General features: G+C 45.3%; 1 protein-coding gene across 3 annotated transcripts in view; it reads right to left on the reverse strand.

Annotated features, from left to right (window-relative positions):
- Positions 1-10,890: 10,890 nt before the first annotated feature.
- OLFM3 (olfactomedin 3) overlaps positions 10,891-18,212 on the reverse strand; it is a gene marked incomplete at both ends in the record, with an annotated part of 88,139 nt that continues 80,817 nt past the window's right edge. For all 3 annotated transcript variants that reach the window (XM_079762115.1, XM_079762114.1, XM_079762113.1), the window contains 2 exons: positions 10,891-11,568; positions 12,710-12,816. In XM_079762115.1, coding sequence (XP_079618241.1) covers positions 10,891-11,568; positions 12,710-12,816 — 785 coding nt within the window. The remainder of the gene's footprint in view (positions 11,569-12,709; positions 12,817-18,212) is intronic.

Genomic DNA, 18,212 nt, shown 5'->3' on the forward strand with positions numbered 1-18,212 from the left:
TGAATTGTCTGTGGCCCCTCAATTAAAAAAAAAAAGATAATTTATATTGATTTCAGTGAGGAAGGGAGAGATAGAAACATCAATGATGAGAGAGAATCATTGATCGGCTGTCTCCTGCACGCCCCACACTGGGGATGGAGCCCACAACCCGGGCCTATGCCCTGACCGGGAATAGAACGGTGACCTCCAGTTCATAGGTTGATGCTCAGCCACTGAGCCACGCTGGATGGGCCCCCTCAGTTTTCAACTGGAACAAATTCCTGCACAGCCTCCCCCATCTGCCAGTTCATAGAATCACGTGCACAATTCAAGCCGTCCTAACGCACATCTATTTCCTGCCTGCGATTAGGACTTGAGCAGTCTCGCTTCAGCATCAGAGACTTGGACACACGGGGTAGTGTCTGCGTTCCTGTAGAATCCTTCAAGATGAAAACATCTGCAGCCGTCACCACAATAGACGGTGCCGACGTCTCACTAACACACGGGGTGCGGTTTTATGTCCATGTTATAAAATGCACACCCATCGTGTGTGTTCGAGTCAAATGAAACACAGTGATTGTTTTCCCCAAGAACGCTCGCTCACATTGTGTGAAGGAATGAACATCTGCTTATGGGCTAATGATGGGATGTGTGGAGCGCTCTCTATTGTCGTTCGTGGCTGGGCCGTGAGGACTTGGCCAGCAAGCCGTGGCGTAAACACTGTGACAGTGGGGTTTGGGTGCGTGAATACATAAGTTCTTTTCTGCACTCTCAGCAGATGTTCTTTAAAAACAAAACAAAACACAGACTGGTTTTTAGATGAGTTTTATAACCAGAATCAAACAATCAACTTCCGATTATCTTAGCAGGCGAGACGTCGGCTGCAGTGAGGTTCGGGGCTGGTTTTGTCTGTTTGTTTTTCAGCCAGGAGGCTATGCTCTTTGGTTTTATTAGAAAAGCTCTGGGCAGGAGACTGGGTTTCTGTGAACTCGGGACCACAGGGTAGAGATGCCAGCGTGTGTTTGTGACAGAGAACCTGCTTCAGAATGAAGGGTTCGCGTCCCATCCTGTCCCACGTGGCAGGAGAAGCGGGGGGAACAGGGAGGCAGAGAAAGCAATGGCTCAGACCCCTCCGGAAGCTGGGGAGCCCCCCACCCCCACCCCCCCAGTCCTGCCTGCCTCTCCCTTGTCACTGTCTGCTCCTTGGCAGCTTGCCGGTCAGGCGAGCGTTTCTCCTCCGCCTTTGGAGTTTCCTGTCGCAGGGACCCGGGGTAATGGGCCATTTGGTACAATTTATAGGAACAAAGTGACAGCAGCAATTTCTCCAGAAAGCTCCTGAAATGCCACCTGCAGTGAGCGTGGGTTTCTGCAAAAACAAGGTCACCTACTTGGCCCTTTAAGCAGATGGATCAGCACCGGGGGGCCCGGGTTTCTGTGGGGGGCAGGTTTCCCGAAGGGCTGCAGTGTCGGTGGGGTGTTATGACTTGGCCCAGATAGGTCAGCCCCTTTCCCAGCTGGGGTGCTGTTCATGGAAGCGTTTTCCTGACTTGAGCCGAATGTCTTCCGTAGCTGTGGCTATGCCGGGTGACAGGGCTATAGCTGCTTCTAGAAGGACCCAGCTCATTAATGACCAAATAAGGTTCCCACACTTTGTAGGCTATTCAAATCCATCAAGGCTGTTAACCTTGGGGGGGGGGGGGGTGGTTAGCAGTAAAAAAAGCAACCGCCCGGCATTCCCGAGGGACCCTTGTTTGGTGCACACCACTCAGGCCTGCGTCAGGAGGCCCAGCCTTCATTGCCACGTCGGCTTACCCATCCTCCCATCCTGCTAAGTGATTCCAAAATGGCTCGCCATATTTGAAATAATGACCATTTCGCTGGTGAGGAAAAGATCTATCCTGATGCCAACTATAACTCATCATGATCATGTACCACTATCTCTTAATACATATGCTGAAGTGCTCGGAACCTTTCATCAGAGGTATTTCTGAATCTGGTTTAATATTAAAAATTGAAGCCGGAGGGGAAAGAGGTTAGTGCACTTCTTGAGATTACTGTGTCTTCGAATGTCAGAGCCAGGACTAAACTTCAGATCACTTGATTTATAGCACGAGCGGGTGTCTGCTCTGTGGTATCGTTTCCATCGGGAAGTTGACATGGAGCTGAGCTTTGGACCTGCTCGGAGGCCGAGGCTGCAGAGAGGGGTCTCCGAGCCCTGAGTGGCAGGTGTGTTGCTCAGTGGGTCTGGGTGGGGGGATACATGTTTTGAAAAGTGGACATGAATTTAAAGTTTAGCAGTAAACCATGGAATTAGCTTCCTTTTAAGGAAGTAAAGACTTTTTTTGGGGGAAAATGCACATATATACATATATACACTGAGTGGCCAGATTATTATGATCTCTGAATGCACAGTAATCTGGCCACTCAGTGTATATTCTATATAATAAAAGGCTAATATGCAAATTGTCCCCTCGACCAGGAGTTTGACCAGCAGGCAGGCCGGCCAACCGCCCATGTCCCCTCCCTCCTGGCCAGGCTGGCCGGACCCCACCCATGCACGAATTCATGCACCGGGCCTCTAATATATATATATATATATATATATACACACACACACACACACACACACACACACACACACACACATATATATATATATACACACACACATACATACATATGTACACACACACACACACACACACACACACACTGAGTGGCCAGATTATTATGCATTCAGAGATCATAATAATCTGGCCACTCAGTGTATATACAGGGTGTCCCCAAAATGTATGCACACTTTGAATAATTATGAATTCAAATGGAAAGATGAAAAGAAAGAAACATCAACTGAGTTATCAGCTATGAAGTGTGTATACAATTTTGGGGGATACTATATATATGTGCGTATATATGTATGTATGTATATATATATATATATATATATATGCATACATATATATATATATATATATGCATATATATATATATATATATTTAAATTCTTCCTGTTTTAGGATTATCCCTGTGCCTGTGTGAGGGTGAGCTGGAGGGGTGGGCAGGTTCCTGGACATAGCAATGGGTCTTTTCTTCTGTGTCATTGACTAAAATGAAAATTGCTTGTTGTGGACTGAATTTTGTCTCCCCTCCAAATTTGTGGATTGAAGCCCAAACCTCTAATCTTCTAAGGAAACTATTTGGATATAGAGTCTTTGCAGTTAAATGAGGGCATGAGGTTGGGTGCTAATCTCATAAAGAGGAAGAGATTGCTCTCTTTTCCTGTGTGTGCACAGAGAAAAGACCACGGGAAAACACAGCGAGAAGGTGGCCATCTGCAAGCCCAGGAGCGAGGCCTCACCGGCAACCAACCCTGCGGGCACCTTGGTCTTGCACTTCTCGTTTCCATAATTAGAGAAAATAAGCTCCTGTTCTTTAACTCACTCAGGCCTTGGTATTCTGTTATGGCAGCCAGAGCTGACCAGTATATTCCTTAACAGTAAGAAATAGCATATCCTGAGTTTACCCATTTGACCTTATTGGTCTCAGCATCTATACATGATGTGCCTAGATAAGACTGGAAGTTACTTTTCTCCAAATAGATGTTTCTAAAGATGCTATTTTTTGAAAGGGCTTATAGGCCCCTTGGTTGAAAGGTTAGCAAACAGTGGTAAAAAACCACCTTTGACAAAGATGGGCCGATTCCGTGGAGTAACTTAATATGACGAAGGCCTTTTCGCCCTTGAAAATGTCTAAATATTTATCCCCTGGATGATGACTACTTCCTGGGGTCTTTTTAACGTTGTTTGCTCGGTACACTTCTTAAGCCATGGGCGGCGTGTGCGGTGGCTAACGCAAACAGAGCAGCCATCAGATTCCTTTCATTACGGAGAGATTAGAGGAAGATCCTGCAGAATTTCCCATGAAACTTTGATGCACAAATTCAGTCCTTAATTAAAAGCAAACAGCCTTGCTTTCTGAGATTAAGCCACCTAATTATGAGAGAGAGAGAGAGAGAGAGAGAGAAGAGAAGAGAAGAGGAGAATGAATATGTTGGCAAAGGGAAGAAAACACCACCAGCATTTGCTCCAAGTGAGAGCCACCCATAAAGCGGGCTACAAGAATAAGCATCAGGAGCATGTTTGAATAATCTGTGCTTCCCTTTCCCCAGCTTTTGAAGGAATAAGCGCGTCAGTGGCCCAGCTCCAGGCAGGAGCTGAGGTGACGAGACTTGGGAAAAAGTGCAGGTAGCGAGAGAGACCATTGATCCGGGCTGCAGAGAACCATCTGCCCCAGGTCTCAGATTTATTCTGACCCCCTCCACCAGCTCACTGTGTCACCCCTGGCAAGTGAGTTAATCTTTCTGTGACTCCATTTAGGCCTTTGTCAAAAGGATATAATCACACCTACTTCCCGGGAGTTTAATTAAATTAGTGCTTTGAGCTTCTTAGATGGAAGTTACTGTAGAAATGCAAAGTGCAACGATTGAAGTCATTTTTCCTTCTCCTGTGTGCAATGTGATGACTGAAACACATTTATTTTAATTGGAAAATTGACTAATTGCCTTCCTGGTGGCATGCGATTCCTGGGACAGTCGGCCAAACCTCTTTATAATAAATTGGCTCGTAGTCTAATGCTTTATTTAGCAACAAGAGAAATCTGATCTGTGGCAAAATTTTAATTATTTCAGGAATCATTCAATATGTGAACATTCTAATACCTGGAGATAAAAGCAATGGAATCTGATTCAGAAATGCGGTGTCTCCGTAGCCTCATCTGTACGGTTGATTCAGTTCTCACGCTCTTCTTCTGGAGAATTGATTACTTTTTTTGGGGGGGCGGGGTTGCAGGAAGAGGAGGTTGGGGAAAGCAGTGCTGTTTAATCAGGAGGATACCAACTCCCTGAAGAGAGAAAGTTTCCACTAGAGCAGCATTTTGCGTGCATGCACCGTATGACCACATGAGCCGGTTGCTCAGGATGAAGTCACGGGGGAGAGGAGGTCAAGGACAAAGCTCACACGCAATGGGGACATGGGCACAGGGCCCAGGACACGAGATTGAATGAGAATCGATGCTGATGTCACATAGAGCCCTGTGAGCCGGTGCCTTCTTCACTCAGAGGTGTTCTGCCCCCTTAACCCCTTAACCGAGGTATGGCCCTCGCAGTCCCTCCCTTTTCCGGCCGAAGCGGGATGTGGGCACCATCCCGGGATGTTCCGCGCAGCCTCCAAAGGCAGGTTCTTTAGGACGGCAGCAGATGGTGCTGGCTTTTAGGGAAATGCTAATTGGATGCCGTGAGTCTCGGTCTCAGGGAAAAACGGGGACTTCCAATAGCCTGCTAGCGAGGAGAACAGAAGGACTAAACAGCCTTCAAGAACACGTGAGCACGAAAGCTCTGACAAGGAAGAAAGTAATGAAGCTATTTCAGTTCCTATTGGAAAGCAGATCCTCTCTCAGTACTTCATCGTGTGGGGATGGCTCCACAGATGTGCTTAAAGGAAGAGAGACAAATTTTAACCCCAAAGTCCCCAAATACGTTGTCTCTGTTATCTTAGTAAAAGAAAGGCTGAGTACAGAAGGGCAACGAGACACTATAAATTCATCTTCCCTACTGCTGCTGGTCTAGCATGGCTAGTAGTAGTATGGGCAGTAGTAAGAGTAGTTATAGGAAGTCATAATGAGAACGCTTCAACTGGCACCTCTCGGCAGGCAAGAAAGTCAAGTTTTTAGCTTGGGTTACTACAGACTTAAGACTTGAAGTTTCTCTTAAATTAATCACTGTGTTTAAACAAACAACTAGTTAGTCCTATTACGAAGACAAATGGAAAGATAACTAAAGCAATTTAAAAGCCAGTGAGGAATGAATGACTTAATAACATCAGAGGTTGAGCTATTCGCTCGGGAGTTCTGACTGAGATCATTGCTGAGTTTTTAACAATTGGTTGCTTCATTCGTTCGGTCAGCAGTTATTAGGGAAACTGCTCTCTGCTAGGCAGGCGCTCACGTGGGCAGCGGAGGCACAAACAAGAGAAAGGCAGCGTGGTCCCCGCTGGGATGGGGCATATTTGCTGTTTGGCATGAGTAAGCAGGTTCAAGGGCATGACATGGAATCTTGCCTGAGCTCCATCAAGAAGCGTTTAAGGAAGGGGTCAGTGCCTACTCCCTGCTCTTACCAAACTCCCAGCACAGCTTGTTAAGTGCTGGGACGGCAGAGTTCCCCGCAGTCCTCCAGTCGAGTTACTTTCTGTCCGCAGCAGCCAGCCCCGTTGATAAACAGGCCCGCCTGGTATTTCGTAGGCACACTGTAAATATTTGCCAAAGGAAGGAACGGGTCGTCTCTGCTCAGGATGAACTCCCTGCATGCTATATTCTGACCTCAACTGGCCTCCCTCGTTTTGGTGGAACTGCAATGCGAGGTTTTCAGGGGACCTAGACGCTTTGAAATCGGCTGGAGAAAGCCCTGGGGAGGTTGTGGTGCGCGAGGAGGAATGTCAGCATCGTCCAGGCCTGTTTCTACCGTGATACACACTCCACTTTCCTTTGGGGATTCGTTAGTCCCGCTGTTTCTCAGAACCACTAGAAATGGTGTGGTTCCCCAGAGAAGCACTCAGTGGGAGCTGATGCAGTGGAACGCTGGTCCAAATGTGGGGTTCATTTGAGAGGGTTTTAAGCATCATTCGTTAGCTGCTGACACAGGAGTGTAAAGAGGAAGAAACCATGGATTTTGAACTGAGTTATGCGAATGGAATATTCCTAGTGAGGCAGCAGGGTTCAGTTGAGTGATAGGACAGTATGAACTGTTCGTCTTAGCTCAAGCCAATTAGTAAGCTCACTTTCCCCTCTCTTTTCCCTATGGTGTCTTCCCTTCATTCGGAGCGACACAAGCATCTGAGTTCCCATGCATGTGCGTCCTTTATTGACCTTCCCGAATCACAGCTCAGGAGAAGTTAGAGCCGAACCCTGGGGACAACCTAGATAAATAGTTTTTATACTTACAACAACAGAAACGCTTTCTGACAATGAAAACGTGTAATAGAAACGTTCTAGAAAGTAGGTAAAAGGGAGGAGGTTGCTCTCGTAGGAGGTGGTGAGGGCAGTTGGAGGCTTTTGCCTCACCTCCGTTAAGTTCTGCTGTCCCTCTGGTGACTCTGAGGGGACCCTAGAATGACCTCAAGCTCTAGAGAGAAATGTTGGGTAACTACCCATCCAGCCAACACTCTCATCTACAGAAACCGAGAAACGTGCTCCAAGACGGATAGTTAGACCTAATTTTAGAAACAATACACTGCCTTGTGGAAGAGTTGCTTGCGCTCCTATATATGAAGATAGGGTCCTCACTAGTGCTAGTTAGAAGGCGTTACAAGATGCATTTACTTAGGAAAAAAGGTTGATGAGCATCACATTGCTTATGGGCGCACCCCTTGCAAACCCAGGATCAGGGAGGAGGATGGCAGGTGAGAGGCCACTTTAGCACATGCTCCTTGGGTAAAACCCAGTCTGATCTACCAAAGACAGAGTATATATCTACGGAAGTCTTTACTTACAGGGGTAAAAAGGCAAAATAAGGAACCAAGAGTTGGGTGGGCAAAATGTAGATTTTTTTCTTTTCTTTTTTTAAATATATTTTTATTAATTTTTTACAGAGAGGAAGGGAGAGGGATAGATAGCTAGAAACATCGATGAGAGAAACATCGATCAGCTGCCTCCTGCACACCTCCCACTGGGGATGTGCCCGCAACCAAGGTACATGCCCTTGACCGGAATCGAACCGGGGACCCTTCAGTCTACAGGCTAATGCTCTATCCACTGAGCCAAACTGGTTTCGGCAAGATTTTTTTCTTTAAAAAATGGGTGTCAAGGAGAGAAATAATGCAAATAAGGACGGTAGCCCCTTTCAGCTACTCTGTTCTGCAATGAAATTGACCACATCTCCAAGGAACAACTGACCCAAGAGAGCAAAGGAAGCCCATTTCTATCTGCTTGACAGTCCCGGTCTGTGCATTAGGAGTGTTACCTTAGGACCTGATGGACATCTATTCCCAAAAAAATACATTGGGAAAGTTAATTTCTCATGACCTCCGAGTGGAACAAAGTTTGTTTAGACATGGGAAGGTGGTGACTCTATGACTCACTCTTATGCTTCTTTGGTTATTGGCCTTGGCTGTGGGATGATTCTGTGTCAGACCCTGTGCCAGGATATCTGAGGACAGTAACTCAGAGCGCAGGCAGACAGCTCTGGTGGGGGCTGGGTTGGGGTGGTGGTGGAGGAACTGAGCAAAAAAGAGAGAGAGAGAACTCATGGGCGTGGACAACGGTGTGGTGATTGAGGAGTGAGAAGGGGAGTGGGAGGTGGAAGAAGGCAGAGAAGGGATAAATAGTGATGGGAAAAACAAAAGAATTTAAAAAAAAAGGCTTTCTGAGCTTGGATTTCTTTACTGATTGGATTATGTGAGCAATTTATAAATGCTCATCATTTCCCTCATAACATTTATTTTATTTTGAGATTTAAAAATAAAACAGTGATTAGAGTAAGTTCTTATTTATTTCAGGCACAAAACTGATAATTTATGAAGAAAATGCTTCTGAACTGTGAGTGTTTAATGCAGATCACATTTGCACGCTCACGGTCCCGGTCCCAGCGACAGTCCCGGCGCCTGTTCGTCCGCTGGCTGTGCGCGCACTGGGGGTCGGAGAAGGTGACGGAGCCGCACGCGGCAGGCGAAGGGCTTTACAAGCCGCGTGTCTCACAAAAGGCTGCGGCAGTCCAGGGTGGGCATGTACGTGACACCATATCCATCTTTTTAAAAAATAAAAGCGAGGAATGACAACCCGGCTGTTCGGTAGAGGCCCTCGACTTAAAAGTTCGTTCATCTCTGCAGTTGACTTTCTTTTCTTCATACGAACTCTTGATGTTCAAAGTATTGGCTGATTATTCTTGTTGCGAGTGTATAACAACAAGCAGATCCCCTAAACTTTCTCACGCCCCAAAGCAGAGGAGAAATTAGATAAATGTTTTCAAAGAGAAGGACAATATCACCAAAGGACCACAGGAGGCAGGCAGACAGAGAGAGGGAGGGAGGGAGGGAGGGAGGGAGGGAGGGAAAGAGAGAAGGAGGAAGAGAGGGAGGGAGGCAGGGAGGGAGGGAGGGAGGGAGGGAAAGAGAGAAGGAGGAAGAGAGGGAGGGAGGGAGGGAGGGGGGGAGAGAGAGAGAGAGAGAGAGAGAGAGAGAGAGAGAGAGAGAGAGAGAGAGAGAGAGAAAGCTTTGCTAAACTTGGACACTTTCAAGATTGGGTTATTTTATCCTGCGTGTTTGACAGTGAGCTATTTGAAGATGATGGCTTACCTGCGACAATGGAAATGAATTTCTTAAGCATTAGCATTTCTTTACACAATGCTTCATCTGAATGGTTATATCCTTACTTTACGAAGGAAATTACAGTAGGATTTATGTGCGAAACTAAACATTTACAACCATTTAAGTTATATCTTATTTATTATACTCTATACTTTTTAAATTTTAAAACCAACCCATCCTAGTTTCTGTAAAATGGCGTTAGGTAAGGATGTTTGATATACGGAAAGTCCATCCAAACTCAACGACGTGTTCGATATAGTATATTGAGTATATGTTTGGGGAGTTAGTGACACCAAATCTGATTCAAGCTGTCTTTTTTGGCTGCATTGTTTCTGCACACAAAGAATCTGGGTAACCAGGGGTTGCCTTGCAAATTGGTCGTTTGCACATTTAAACGGCACAGACAACTCCCAAGCCTTCCCATCATTCTCTTTTGCACAAATCTTGCCAATAACTGCTCCCGAGTTTATCATGGGAATCTAGATGATATTACAGAACTCTTTTAAAGACTTTTTATATGTGCTTCATGTACTTTTCTAGTGCTGGCACAAGGAATTACATTATTGCAAGTTGTGTATGAAATATAAGTTAAAACACTGAGATATTTAATCACGAAGAACAAAATTTGTTTGGTCTTATCATAACTGAGTATAGTCAACTCAAGTTCAATTTGTGTGACTAAGGGTTGCGTTCAGCAGGGCGAGCAGACTGACTCGCCCATGCCGAGTCTGTGTGGCATTGCGTGTCCGTGGTCCAGTGTGTGTCAGGGGTCAAATAAAGACCGGATGGAAGGGGCCTGGTTTGCTTTCCTGTTGAGCTTACACTACCATGGGAAGGGGAAGCCGGGAAGATACTTCCTCTGGACCACACTTGGACATGGGCCCAGGAGGATCACTGAGATTGAACTACAGTGTAGTTTATAAAAAACATCACTTACTGTCACAGAAGTGAAGAGATACAATTGCACAATGGTGGTCACAATGGTAGAAATACAGGTTGCCAATCAAATGTTAGCAAGAGATTTAAAAATGGCTGTACAGCACCGCGTCGGAGGGCCGGGGAACAGCGAGACGGCGTGTTCTCTCCCGTGTAAAGCAAATCCTGACGTCTGTTTTAGAAATGAGTGGGGAGAAAGTGCTTTTTTTTCCCTTTTTCTTTTGATTCCTACCAGAATGTTTTCTGATGTGGAGCTAGGGACAGTAAGAAGTGGCAGAGTTGAAGAAGAGAGAGAGAGAGAGACATTCATGCATTGAAGCTACCACTAGTCTCTGACACTAGGATAAGGCAGACCATTAATCTTTTGCAGAAGTATGACTTTAGCCACGTAAGCTCTCTTTAGTGCTTCCCATGACAAGGACATGATAGGCCTTGTGAATGGAGGAGTTCCGATGTGTTTCCATCGGGTTCATTGAGGCGGGCTCCGCGGAACTCCCACGTTGTGATAGAAATGCTTTGGAGAAATGGTGGGGAGGCTCTAATAAAGAAAAGCAAAACAAAGGAGGCCTGGGGAATGGGTCACAAATGACACTGTAGCTCGGCGGAAACGGGTTACACTTGCTTATGTGTCGTCCTCGGTCTTGATGATGTGGAAGAGGGTGACGTTGAACAGGACCTGGTGGCCATTGTTCCAGGCGTAGAGCGCCCTGTCCCTGGCGTTGTAGTCCAGCATGGAGATGTGGAAGTACTGGTTGTGAAAGGGGATGTCCGTGTACTCGTAGCTGGAGGTCTTGGTGGAGTAGGAATAGTACACCTTGGCTCCGGTCAGGTGGGAGTTGGTGACATACAGGGTCCCGCAGATCATGAAGGACTCCCCGGCGCTCCTCTTGGGGTAGCCCGTGTTCCAGCTCTTCACCACCTCCAGGGTGTCCGGGTTCAGCTGGCTGATGACGATGTTGCCCGCGTTCTGGTTGGTGGCGTACACGGCCCACAGCCCGATTTCATCGGCCATCAGGTCGATGTCGGAGAACCCGCCCCAGGTGTAGGGGTAGACGTTCTGGAAGCCGGCGTACTCCAGGCTGCGCTGGGCCAGCACCCGGCCCAGGTCGAAGCTGTACTTGATGACGATGTTGCTCTGGTACTTGTTGAAGTAGAGCGAGCCGTTGTAGACCACGTGGTTGGTGCCCGCCCACTTGAACGGGAGGTTGTATGTCCTTGATTCAGCCCCGCTGACAAAGTCGGCCATGGATTTGTACTCACGGACTATTTTGTTGTTAGTGTAACTGTCCATGTACCAGACCTGGGAAGATGAGGGGAGAAAATAAGTAAATGGAGCACCTAAGTTCTGGACTTTCCTGAGAATTCCAAAATAAAGACAGTAAGAGGCAACACACATCGGTATCAGGATGCTCAGGCTCCGGAGACCACTTTATCTTAGGGCGGACGGTACGGCGGGCTTTTGCAAAAAGAGTGGCGTGGACTAGGTGGAAAGGAAACAGCTAAATTTGCTGCCTTGAAGTTGATTGGCTTTTTGTCCTTTCTTTTTTAGACCATTCAGTGCCCATAACTGAGTGAGCCAAACATGTGTCAGTACTAATCACATCACTTTGTTTAGTCACCTGATCGATCCATGCGATCAATAACTGCAAAAACACCGCCTTCAGCAAATTTATTTATTCTGCAACTCACTCTGAAAAAAATGTGTGGTTTAACTTTACACCGTTGAACGTATTTCTCCTTTATGGATGTCACAGAACCTTCTAGTTAACTAACCCTTGTTCATTGAACCTGCTTCTAGGTACACCTACCTCTTAACACAACCATTTCACTAATTCAGCTACAAATATTATTTGGATGTAACCCTGTGAATCTTAATGTATAGTAAGTTCTGTAATAGCACATGCCAGAGCTATGGTAAGTTTGCGGTATATTGATTTACATAATATAGGTATTGCTGATTTATGAAAATACTTCCCCAACCCCAAAGTTTCAGTGCTATTTCCCTTAAAGTTAACTCTAAACTCCAGGAATATTTCAGCTTGTTTTGTGACTTGGTAAGCTCAAGTTTTTCCCTTATTTATTTTTTGTGTGTGTGTGTGTGTGTGTGTGTGTGTGTGTGTGTGTGTGTGTTTCACATTAAGGAGCACGTTTTAGTAGAAATATAGAGTTTTGTACTCTTATAATTTTTGCCTTGTGAAGTGCAAAACAAGGCTGAAACAAATAAAAATTAGATTCACTCTATTGGATAATTACAGGACAGAACATTATACTAAAATAAATTTGCCTTATATCTCTGTAGCTGTGTTAATATTATCAAACTGAAAATATTTACAGTGATGTAATCGTTTCCAAGTTGAAACTCAGAAAATGAATAGTCCAGTAGACAAAAAGGTATAAATAAAACATAATTCTATGCAAAGGCATTGGTGGAGGCCACATACTCTGTTGTTTTTCTCGGATGCTAGAGGATCAGTCATCCAGGCACCGAATCGGGTTCCAGACGTCTTGACTGTAATTGGGCCTGTGATTTTCATCAACTTGCCACATGCTGAAATTAGAGAAACATAAACACACGAGGTGACCACGGGCAATGATTCCAACACAGAGACTCACAAGAACAAAACAAGGGCTACTGAATCATGGGGTTGACATCACGTATTCTGAATGAATGATCATTCGTGTCGGGTGTCGTACCTGTAACTGCAGTTTGAACCATGAAGAGCTGTTTTCTCCATACTCTAAATCAGAATGGGGAGCCTTTTTTCTGCCAAGGGCTGTTTGGATATTTATAACATCATCCTCAGGCCATACAACATGATCAACTCAAAAACTAGCAAGGAGACATAAAGCTCCTATTTCCCTTCGACCTGTGCATATTTCAGGTGTTGATTGGTTTCCTGGGTTTAAATGGTCTTCTGGATCCCGTTTATGTAGACGTAACGTCAACAGGAGTTGAGTTGGATGGGTTAGTTAAAAATCTGCCTCAGAATTCTCTTGGGCAGTTATCTGTGCCACGAAATCTCATATAATCAACAATTTCAAAAAGTGACAGCACGTGGGTGGCGTGGGTGTCTCGGCTTCTGTGGTGTTTGGGTAGAATCCAATGTTGTGTCCATATGGCAGAGGGGTGCTGCTGAGCCTCAGGCTGTTCAGACCAGGAATGGAGACAGGAATTATACCAGCGGTATAATCCTGCTGGTACCTAAACTGACAATGGCAAGGGGCATTTCCTCTGAAATAGGTCAGCGGTGAAACCAGCAGTTACTATTTAAATGTAAAACAATATATTCACTGAGCAATCATTTACTGAGAACCTGTGCTGTATCAGGACTATGCTAAGTGTTGAGGTTGACAAAACAGGTTTATATAGATAGAGGCATGGCTACTCATGGTTACTAAATAGATTAAATTACCATCTCCTTGTGGGTTCATTTATGGTTTATATACAAATAGGTTTATATAGTGTAACTATTTTTTATTGTTTAAAGTATTACATATGTCTCCTTTTTCCCAGATTGACTGTTCCCCCCCTTCTGGCCACTTCTCCCCTGAGGGCAGGCCCCCACCGCCCCAGTGTCTATGTCCATTGGTTATGCTAATATGCACACATATAAGTCCTTTGATTGATCTCTAACCCTCGCCTCCTGCCCCTTATCTCTGGATCTATTTTTGTTCATCAGTTATGTTGATCATTAAATCCCACATATGAGTGAGATCATGTTTATCTTTCTCCGACTGGCTTATTTCGCTTAGCATAATGCTCTCCAGTTCCATCCATGCTGTTGCAAATGGTAAGAATTCCTTCTTTTTTATAGCGGCGTAGTATTCCATTGTGTAGATGTACCACAGTTGTTTAATCCATTCATCTACTGATGGGCACTTAGGCTGTTTCCAAATCTTAAATATGGTAAATTGTGCTGCTATGAACAGAGGGGTGTATATATCCTTTCTGATTGGTGTTTCTGGTTTCTTGGGGTATAGTCCTAGAAGTGGGATCACTGGGTCAAATGGGAGTTCCATTTTTAACTTTTTGAGAAAAATCCATACTGTTCTCCACAGTGGCTGCACCCGTCTGCATTCCCACCAGCAGTGCACAAGGGTTTCTTTTTCTCCCCATCTTTGCCAGCACTTGTTGTTTGTTGACTTGTTGATGATAGCCATTCTGACAGGTGTGAGATGGTACCTCATTGTTGTTTTGATTTGCATCTCTCAGATGATTATTGACTTTGAGCATGTTTTCGTGTGTCTCTCAGCCTTCTGTATGTCCTTATAGTGGAACTTCTTAAACTACCACTGCTATGTCCATCCTTTCCATTTCTTTTCTTTTCTTTTTTGACTCAACTGGCACAAAACATTAAGTGAGGAAATTATTTCAGACCAAGCCTGAATCCTTAGGTCACTTGAGATTTATTGTGTTTTAAGCCACGTTTACCCCTACTCATCTACAGACATACCCATAAATTGTCAACCTAGAAAGAACCAAGCACATTCAACTAATCTTCTATGTTTAGTTTTCTATAATCTCTATAATCTAGCTCTCTATAATCTAGTAAATCATTATAACTTTGCAAAAATTCAACCGTTATGCTGATCTCATTGTTTAAGAAAATAATGTTTGCCTTTAGGAAAAATGTAATAGAGAGGGAGAAACTGATGATGTAAAAGAGAGAATAATTAAATAAATGAACTCACGAGTAGATGGCAATTTAATCTATTTTAGTAACCATGAGTAACATTGCCTCTGTCCTTTGATATGGTCTTTTTTTTTTGTCTCTCTGTTCTTCCACAATTTCCCTGGGAATATTCTGTGTGTAATACATCCCGTCCAGGTTAGAATGCTCAGGTGGGTGTTAGGAGAGCTGGTTTCTAATCTAAGGCACCACAGTCAATCATCCTATAATATTGGATTGGGCAGTTCTTCTCTGGGATGGTTTCCTCATCTGTACGATGGACAGCCTGGGCCTTGACATTTTGTTAATCTCACTGAGAGAACGTTGAATGGATGGGGGATCAACACACTTTTAATATGCTGATGGGGAGAAGGTGCTATTTGTGGTTGTACTAACACACACACACACACACACACACACACACACCCCTCAGGATGATAAGATCATGGTCATCACCATCATCTACTCTTACTCTCAGGAAGCAAAAACCAGAATCATCTCTCATTGTTGTTGAGAGAAGTTTCTCCTTACTAATAGTTACTGGATTCCTAAGGTGAAATTCATCTTGTCAACTGAAATTAGTAAAATTGAAGTTTCAGGAATTTATAAACACTGGCTGTTTTTGTAGTTAGAATCTTGTGGATCTCTGTGTGAAGTAAACACTGGTCTTCTCAGCTGCTGATGAAATGTAGAGATTGTAAACATGAAGTCAAATAAACAGTAAAAGTCATTTCTGCTTCCTGGATCCCCCTCACTGGCTTTTGTTCCAAGCCATAATTACCTTTCTCACTTCCCTCTCGCTTTCCACGCGGACACGGGGAGCCAGGCGGAAAGGGTGATTTTCCCAAGCGCTGGGAAGACAAATGTTCGGCAGAAATGCATGGCAAAGAGCGAAGTGAAGGGTTTTGCTTCACTGGGTTTTCTCCCGCTCTGCTCTCATTGGCAGTGAGACACGTGAACATATTAGCATTTTATAATATATTGCGTGTGCATGGTTCGGTTCTGTCTATTCAGAAAATATACTGACTAGGCAGTTGAAGAACGTGGCCATTTTATTTCTCCGATGCCTTCTAGACATTGGACTTGGTAATATCAGTTACAGCCCGTGCTGACCCAACGGTAGCTCAGGAAAAGGTGGCATTTGGAATTCAGCAGCAAGATCAGTTGTTTGGATCAACGAAGCATGGAGATATCTGTCTTCTCTTTTGTTTCTTTCTTTAATATATCCTTGTACCTTGTGATGGCCCAGACTAATGGCTTCCGACTTTGAATCCCCAGGCCATGTCCATATGAGTAAATTAAATGGAATCGTGAATATTTCTCCAGAATCTCATTTCTTTTTACTTACGGCCATTGGAGAACTCGTAGCAAGAAGTAGCTTTGATTTGATCTTTAACGTCTGTCTTTTGAAGCTACTTATAATAAGTTTACCTCTACCACACATTTGGTAAAATCTGTTTCTATTATTTAACCTTTTATTTTCATGTCTAACTCACCAACTGTAGTGCTGGGGGAAGGTGGTGATAGGGAGAACATAACAGTTGCCATAATGGTACGGGCACTAGAATGAGTTTTCAGTGGGTGTGTGGCAAGCGGGACCAAGAATAACATGTGTCCAAACCCGTCTGTTTTCCAATAAATTGCAAATGAGTTTAAGCTGAACAATCTGTGTGCAATCAATTGCATAATAAGGCCTCACCCAGAGTTCTCGCGGCGATTGGAACGACCACATGGAAGAGGCTGGCACGGTGCCCGTCGTGCAGCAGGCTGTCAACACGGCTGCACTTATCTGCTGCGTGCTTGTGTCCCCACAGAACGCCACCTCCCTGGCGGGGGAGGGGGGGCTGTCTGCTGCTCAGCCTTGTCTCCCCAGTACCTGGCCGAGGGCCCGCACACACCAGGGCTCATTCAATATTGGTTGACTGTGCAAACATGACTGTTACCTCCTGGACATTTTGTTTTCCCTTTTGAAACGATTTTGGCATGAACATGGCAAAGATAACAACCCAAGTGTCATTACTTGGGATCTGGAGTTTTGAACGCTGCTGATACCCCAAAGGCCGTGTTAATGGGGGGATGCACAGAGGACTTCACTCGATGGCACCGAACCATTGCCCTGAGGTGGAAGTGGCCGGAGGCGGGGAGGGGCTGGGAGCCCGGTTATCAGCGACATTAAATGTCTGTCGGTGATCTCGGGGGTTGTGAAGGCTTTAACCGTGCTTTTCAGTTAAATCCTCACATGCATGTAATTACAGTTTGCATGTCTGGGAATACAGTCCGACTTAATTAAGCACAGGGGACTTCTCTATTCGGGCTCTTGGGGTAGAAAACCGAGCATTTAGGAGACCATGTCTGTCCCCCGTTCAGGCCACGAGGGTGCACTGCCGTGGGAGAATTTTTCTAATTTCTATTTTTCGCCCAAACTTTAATTCTCTAGTAAAAGTAAGCGAACACTTTATTTACTGAGACCCTGCAGGTGAGGAGGCTCATTTGTTTTTTAATTATCTTAAAATTCGCATACTCACCACTGTCCACCTACTTTTGCTCCACCCTGCATATGTTAGAGGTGAAGTTCATTTCTAAAAAGGAGCCAAATCCCAAGAGTTTTCCCATGTTATTCCCACAAGAGTTCCACGGGCCCACTTCAGGTCGGGCTTACGGTATTCACCAGGTACGACCCTCCCGCGGCCTGGCCTTGCTTTGGTTGAGTCGTTACGTCGTGAACAGTCCAGGAGAGAAAAGCAAGGAGGCCAGCACACGCCTGGGCTCAGCACACGCCTGGGCTCAGCACATGCCTGGGCTCAGCACACGCCTGGCTCAGCACACGCCTGGGCTCAGCACACGCCTGGGCTCAGCACACGCCTGGCTCAGCACACGCCTGGCTCAGCACATGCCTGGCTCAGCACACGCCTGGGCTCAGCACACGCCTGGCTCAGCACACGCAGCCCAGGCTCGGGTGGATGGCAAGATGCAGGAGTGGCAGAGCGAACTGATGAGTGTAAAATGTTCTTGTCACTCATGCAGATTTTATTTTAATACTTGAATGCTACTGATCAAGTGTTACATGTATCCTTGGAGATTTTCTTGACCAGAAATTATTTTTCTCAACTTCTTTACTCCTCCAGAAAGTGTTCTTGACCGTGAGAGAGCACTGTGCTGTGGTTGAGTTGCCTCTTACCCCCCGTCATGTCAACTACTAACATGCTGTTCCTGGATGGGCTCCCAGCCTCTTCAGTCGGTTCCCTGCCACGGACTCACGCCGCGCTGGGTTGGA

Source organism: Cnephaeus nilssonii, assembly GCF_951640355.1.
Source record: "Cnephaeus nilssonii genome assembly, chromosome: 21".
In the NCBI taxonomy this organism is placed as follows: domain Eukaryota; kingdom Metazoa; phylum Chordata; class Mammalia; order Chiroptera; family Vespertilionidae; genus Cnephaeus; species Cnephaeus nilssonii.